Here is a 7,411-nt window from a genome sequence, read left to right as displayed (position 1 = left end):
AGAGAGAGAGAGAGAGAGAGAGAGAGAGAGCGCACATGGGTGACAAGTGCATGAGAGTAAGAGACAACTGTCAGGAATTGGTTCTCTCACTGTGGGCTCTAGGATTAAACCCAGGCTGTAGGGCTTGGGCAGCAAACCATTTTTCCCTTCGTTATTGTTGTTGTTGTTGTTTTTGCTTTTTGTTGTTGTTGTTGTTTTGAACAGGGTTTCTCTGTGTAGCCTTGGCTGTCCTGGAACTCCCTGTGTAGACTAGGCTGGTCGCCAACTCAGATCCACCTGCCTCTGCCTCCTGAGTGCTGGGATTAAAGATGAGTACCATTATTGCCTGATTCCATTTTATGATTTGAACCATCATTTCACTAACCCAATATATTAACATCTTCCATTGTTGTGAAACATTTGTTATATTTGATGAGTCAGTACTGATCTGTTCTTACTAACTAAACTCCACAGTTCTTAGGGCTCACCCTTTGTGTTAAATAATCTGTGGTCTCTATAGTTCTATCTGTTTCACAATGTCTATAGTCCAGGCTGGCCTTGAACATGCATCGCCTTCCTTCCTCACCCTCTGGAATGATGGGATTAGAGCTGTGCAGCACCCTGCCCAGTTTAGGCTGACTCACTTCTTCCTCCCTCCCTCCCTCCCTCCCTCCCTCCTTCCTTCTCTCTCTCCCTTCCTTCTTTTCTTTTTAGTTGTATGCATTTGTGGTTCCTCCATGTTTTTTGTGTGTTGATAGTTTTATATTTATTTTATTATTGAGCAATAGTGTCTTGTGTATGCTAGTTGACCATCTATTTACCTATTGAAGAATATCTTGCTGCAGGCTAGCCTTGGACTCATTGTATAGTCAAGACTGGCCTTGAACCCTGGTCCTATTGCCTCTGTCTGGTATTACACTCATGTGGCAATGCATCTAGCCTTAGAATTTTTAAAAAGTATTTATTTTGTTAGATTAGGAAAGTTCCCTTTTCTACTTCTATATTACTAAGAATTTTGGTCATGGATAAATGTAGCAGTTCATGTTTTTTCTCACTATTGAGAGTACTATATGGATTTTATCCCTTTTTTATTAATGTGATGAAGAATACTGGTTCCTTCTTTTAAAAAGTGTTTATAAAGTTCATATGGTGGCAGATACCGTAAATCTCCGTATTTGGAAGTAGAGGCAGCCAGGTCTCTATCAGTTCCAGGCCAGATTGTCTACATAGTGAGTTTCAGGTCAGTTGTCTCAGAAGAAAAAAAAAGTTGAAGCGGGGCCTTGTGGTTCCGGTTTATAATCCCAGCTAGTTTGTGGGCTCAGGCAGATGACCACAGTTTCTGGAAATTTGCCTGTCTCTGCCTCTCATTTCCCAGTAGAAGCTGAGTCATTGTAGATATAAAGCAAACATCTAACCTGGCTTTTATATGAATTCCAGGAATTCAAACTCAAGCACCCATGCTGTGTGACAAGTGCTTTTACCCACAGAACCACTGTCCTGCATCAATGTTGTTTTTTTAAATTAAAAGTAATAACCATGTCAATGGGTGTGGAGTGGTATCTGTGGTTTTGCTTATTTACATTTCTCAAATGATTAAAGTGTTGAACATCTCATTAGGTCCTGAGGGGAAGAATTGCCTCTAATACCTGGTCCATCTGCAGATTTCCTTTCCCTCCTAAATCTCATGGTCCTTCCTGGCCTTTTTAGCTTATCACTGCTTCCAAACTCCGATTTTTAAAATTTTTATCTGAATTTTTCTTCTTTTAGTTCTTTTCAAAGGAGTGGTTGGTTCATATCACCTGACCCAACCTTAATTGTCTTCTTGTTTAGCTAAGGTTTTACAAAAGAAAGCAATGTTGATAAAAGATGACTTTTATTTTTAATTTAAAATTTTATTTTATTGAGACAGGATTTTTCTATGTAGCCCTGGCTGTGCTGGAACTCACTCTGTAGATCAGGCTGGTCTCAGACTCAGAGATCTGCCTGTCTCTACTTCCCAAGTGTTGGGGTTAAAGGTGTGTGCCACTACTGCTTCTCTAAAACGTCAATTTTATAGGGCTAATTCTTTGTAAAGTTTAAGGGTAATATCTAGAGGTTTCAAAAATTCAAATAAAGATCAACATGTATTTTACTCAGTGAAATCATTTTTATGTGGGATGGAGGTGATATGGGGTAGGTAGGTAAGGAAATGGCACAATTTGTTCTCCATCTTATAATATTTCAAGAGAAAAATATGCTTAAGGCTCATGGTCACAGACACTGTGCATTTTTCCTTTGTGTCTTCTGCTTAAACACTGTCTTAGTATCCAGACTATTTTGGAGTTCCTCTGGCTGCCCAGAGCATCAGCAGTTTATGAGGAGGACTCACAAGACTGAGCATAACAACACAGTGTGTACAAAAAGAAGGATCTGGAGGAAGCCAGGCTTCGTACTATAGCTGCACAAGACACATATAAAGAACTAGTCCTGACACCATGTGTGACCTGTTACCTTCCTGGGAAGTTCACAAACCTGGTTTTTCAGGGTCTTACTGGGAATCAGTCATTTAGGCATCTAGCCAACAGGTCCTGAATAACTACCCTCAGATCCTGAAGTTCTAGAATCTCAGGGGAACTCAGATGTTAGTCTTTTTTTTCCCAACTGAAGAATAAATCCTGGGTCTTGTACCTGCTAGGCAAGGACTATACCCTTGAGCCACATCCTTAGCTCCCAGATGTTCTTTTTAAATAACATCATCATCACGAACTATATTTATTGACTACACAGTGTCATTCAAGGCTTCAAATACTCTTATCACACACAGCAGCCCAAGAACTAAGTTTCTAGGAGCCAGCTAAGGGTTAGTTTTCTAAATTGACCTTGCTCAAGAATGTGTAGGGTTTAAGCAGTCCTATCTTGCTAAGCTGTCTCTTCTCTGAACCAGCAAACATGAAAAAGAGCCCTTCTCTTGTTTCTGTCTAGTTCCTGAAACCTTTGACTATATAATCATTGATTTATTTGATGCTAATTAATAAATATTCAATTTTATAATTATTAGTCCACCACTAGAATACAAATTTCGTGAAATTCAGTGTTGCATTCCCAGTTTTGAAACAATACTTTACCTACAGCAGGAATTCAATAAGTATTTGCTGAATGAATAAATTGGAATTATTATTTGTACAATTCTAGTAATGGCTGAATTTAAGTTTCTAGTTTATTAGCCTATGGATGACATTTCCCCATCTGTTTATTTCTCTCTTCTGAACAGGTCTATAGTTCAATGGCAAAATCTTTCCCTAGAAGATTTGTTTTGCCCTTAGATGTCAGTGTGGATGCCCCTGTGGGAAGGAACCTCAGCCCACTGTCCTATTCTTCAGCCAGTGCCGTGAAACAGGGTGATGGAGAGGTAAGCTTCCCATGGACGTCAGTCTAAGGATGTGGATTTTAGTGACATCACTTTATTCTTTGGCTCTTCTCCAAATGTCTGGTACCCAGCAGGTTTGATAACATTTGTCTGAGCTTGGGTGAGATCATGGAAACTTGTTTGGACAAGAGTCACAGAAACTGGGTGGGATGGATACCGTGTTTGACCATGCCTTCTCTGCTCCGAGCCTGATATATGCAACTTGCCAATGGTTGTGGAATGTGTGAGATTTTGAGATTGATCCAGCCTTCCCCACGTTCTGGAGACACTGCTTTTCCCACGGAATGCAGAAACACTTTGCATCCTGTTGTCATTTGACATCTTAGTCACAGCCTGACAGTGTTCTCTGCATGCACGTGCACTATGGAAAGGGGAACAATGTGTAACATGATGTAGAACGTTAGTTCTCAGATCCTGTTGCAACGTACAAAGTAGTGTGTCCTTACTCTAAAGAAGTGAAAGAGAACTAAGAGAAAATAAAGAGAATTAAGCAGTTACTTTTAACCCTTTGGGGATCTCTCTTAGATCTGGTGCTCTCCTGAGAATCTACACCATGAGGACCTTGTAGAAGAAGGAGGGATTGAATTTCCTCAGATCAACTATGGCCGATTTAATGGCAAAAAGTATAATTTCTTCTATGGCTGTGGTTTTCGGCATTTGGTGGGGGATTCTCTGATTAAGGTTGATGTGGTGAACAAGACACTAACGGTAATGAAGATCCCTTTTCTTACTTTTTCAAAGACCTGTTCTGCCCTTTGAATTATTTCTGTTTTGTTTAAAGTAGTTCCTTAGATGTATTAGTTTCCTTAAGAATTTTATTATCTGTTTATTTTATGTGTATGTGTTTGTAGCTGAGTGTATTACATGTAGTGCATGTGTTCAGGAGCCTGTGGAGTTGGAGGACATATGATCCACTGGAGCTGTGATTACAGGAAATTGTGAGCTGTTGTGTGGGTGCTGGGGACTGAACCTGGGTCCTCTGAAAGAAGGGCCAGTGTTCTTACTGCTAATCTGCCTCTGTTGCCCAGTTTACTTTGGATTCTTTAATATTAAACAGTACGACTGTTTTCCTAGGTTTGAGAATACTGAATCACTTAAGCAGGGGGTTGGTTTTCTGTGAGAAATCTAAAGGAAAGCCAAAGCTTGGGAAATATGGCAAAATTGATGTCATTTTCTGGAGGATTTATGGGGTGAAGGTTGTAGTGACCCTTATATTTCAGGTTGATGGGAAATCATATTCAGTAAGCCTAGGTTTGTGGTCGCTGTTGGAGCATCCTGTTGACAGCCCAGCTTATGCTGTGAGTGACGAACGCTGTAGAACGCTCCCCAGTCACCCCTCACCTTTCATCAGATGCCTTTTCTGTGTGTTGGTGGGACTTGCAGGTTTGGAGAGAAGATGGTTTTTATCCCTCAGAGCCCATTTTTGTTCCGGCACCAGGAGCTGATGAGGAGGATGCTGGGGTTGTTCTTTCTGTGGTGATCACTCCAAACCTGGTACGTTTGTTTGCCTGTCACTGATCATAGCAACACAGCAGGAGGGCATGGAGCATGGTGTGATGGAGGAAGGTCATTGGTTAATTAAATAAAGAAGCTGCTTGCCCTGATAGGTTAAAACAGGAGGGAGGAGTAAACAGAGCAGAATGCTGGGAGGAAGAGGAAGTGAGGTCAGACTCCACAGCTCTGCTCTCGGGAGCAGATGCCTCAGAGAGACGCCATGCTCCCCGCTCCTGGGAAGATACACTCCCGGTAAGACCGGTGCTCACTAAGACCGGTGCTCACAGATTATTAGAGATGGGTTGATCGGGATATCAGAATTAGCCAGTAAGGGCTAGAGCTAAAGGGCCAAGCGGTGATTAAATGAACACAGTGTCCGTGTAATTATTTCGGGTAGAGCTAGCCATGTGGGCGGCCGGGTGCCAGGACGCAGCCCGCCGCTCCTATTACTACAATGGTGTGGAGTGGTGCAGCCCATAGTCTATTGTGATGCCTTGTGGCATCTTCTCTGTCCGCTTCGCCTTTTTACTGTGTACATTTCCCCCACTTTCAAAATCATAGTCCATGATTCAATATGGCTTCAAGTCCCATTTGCAAACCCATAACAACATGATGTCTTCAGAGGTATTTGTTATAGACAAAGTACTTTCATATATATTATGATGATTATTAAAAATTGTGGAATACCATTTTATGCATGTGAATATCATGAATTTATCACTTTGTTGCAAGCGACCTGTATCTGGTCTCACAGTGGTAAAGCCAGTGTTTAAAGTATTTGGCTTCTGGCCTGATGCTCACACCAACATCTGTGTTTCTAGTTTCAGTAAACTAACCTAAAAGATTCCAGTATTATAAGCTCTGGCTAGCAACTCAATAATGCTACTTGTCCAGGCAACCTTATAGCAAATTGTTCTCCTTAAGCACAACTCCTTTTGATAAATTATTAGTGGTACCTGGGTATGAAGTTCTGAACCCTTTAGTGGTTTAGTTAAAAAAAAGTGCTATGATCAATTAGTAATGTCTGTTATGGGCTTATTCCATGTGCTTAACTCTCCAGTAATTAGGTCAGCACAAATCTCAGACTGACTTTTAATGCTGACCTTCGTACAGCTCCTAAGTAACACAAAATGGAAGCGTTTCTAACTTGGGAAAAAGAATTTCCACATATTTTGCAAGATTAGAAAGGGCCAAGCAAAAATATTGTTAGTTTCAAAGCCGTCTTGTGAAGAAAATTGGCACAAACAACTTTGCTTCTTTACTTTAGGGTGTGAACTCTTTAGTCACAGTGTTTCTGTCCAGTGCAGCAACTGGGCAAACATTTAGTGGGTGGCTAGGTGAGGCATAGGTGTTTCTGTCCAGTCTGGCAACTGGACAAATACAGTGGGTGGCTAGATGAGGCATAGGTGTCAGGAACAGGTATGAGCATGAGCGAGAGGTGCTCCCTCCCTTAGCAAGGTCCTAGCCAGCAGAGATGGGCTTTCAGACGAAGAGGCAGCTTTCAGTGTTCCATTTCTTTTTCCAGAGTGAAAGTAACTTTCTCCTTGTCTTGGACGCCAGGAACATGGCAGAACTGGGGCGAGCGGAGGTATCTGTGCAGATGCCTTACGGGTTCCACGGCACGTTTGTACCCGTCTGATGGCACAACCACAGGGTCTGAGAATCAAGTGCAGAGAGAAAACAATGGGTCTCATCCAAAACTAAAACCCCTGTGGGTTCATATTTTGAATGCTGTTCCCAACTTGTGACACTATTTTGGGAGGCAGAGGAAAATTTTGGGGGTGAGGCATCACAGGCACAAGGGACCAGCCTTTGAAGTCTCTGGTTTTCTCATGCCCTCTCTCTGCTTCCTGGTCCACTGCAATGTGAGCAGCCTTCATCTGTACTCCCCATCTTGCCACTGATCCACCATGCCTTCCCACTACGGCCTGCTGATCCTCTGAAACTGTGGACTGAAGGAAATCTTTTCCCTTTAGTTGTTCTGTTGTTTTGCAGCAGTGGTAAAATAACTAACACAAAACCTGGGTGTATTTTGTTTTACATTTCTATTAAAAACAGTTTATGAGGTAATTATGGTCTTATGTGTTTTTAATACCATTTTAAAGGATTTATTTTATGTGTATGAATGTTTTACCTGTATATATATATATATCACATGTATGTTTGGTGCCTGAAGAGGTTAGAATGGAATATCATATTCCCTGGAACTGGAGTTACAGATGGTTTTGAGCTACCATGTTGGTGTTTTGATTTGCATTTCTCTGATGGCTAAGGATGTTGAGTATTTCCTTAAGTGTCTTTCAACCATTTTATATTCTTCTGTTGAGAGTTTTCTGTTTAGGTCTGCACTCCATTTTTTTTGTTGTTGTTGTTGACCAATTTCTTGAGTTCTTTGTATATTTTGGAGATCACACCTCTGTCTGATGTGGGGTTAGTAAAGATCTTTTCCCATTCTGTAGGCTGCCGTTTTGTCTTGTTGACCATGTCCTTTACTTTACAGAAGCTTCTCAGGAGGTCCCATTTATTAATTAT

At 41.3% G+C, this 7,411-nt stretch overlaps 1 protein-coding gene across 1 annotated transcript in view; it reads left to right on the top strand.

Annotated features, from left to right (window-relative positions):
• Nucleotides 1-6,907, top strand: part of Bco2 (beta-carotene oxygenase 2) — a 29,651-nt gene extending 22,744 nt beyond the window's left edge. The window contains exons 9-12 of the mRNA XM_005347297.2: nt 3,230-3,367; nt 3,911-4,093; nt 4,769-4,879; nt 6,405-6,907. Coding sequence (XP_005347354.1) covers nt 3,230-3,367; nt 3,911-4,093; nt 4,769-4,879; nt 6,405-6,518 — 546 coding nt within the window. The 3' untranslated portion in view covers nt 6,519-6,907. The remainder of the gene's footprint in view (nt 1-3,229; nt 3,368-3,910; nt 4,094-4,768; nt 4,880-6,404) is intronic.
• The last annotated feature ends 504 nt before the right edge of the window (nt 6,908-7,411 follow it).

The sequence above is a fragment of the Microtus ochrogaster genome, chromosome 5, assembly GCF_000317375.1.
Source record: "Microtus ochrogaster isolate Prairie Vole_2 chromosome 5, MicOch1.0, whole genome shotgun sequence".
NCBI lineage: Eukaryota > Metazoa > Chordata > Mammalia > Rodentia > Cricetidae > Microtus > Microtus ochrogaster.
This window is presented reverse-complemented; position numbering and strand designations above follow the sequence as displayed.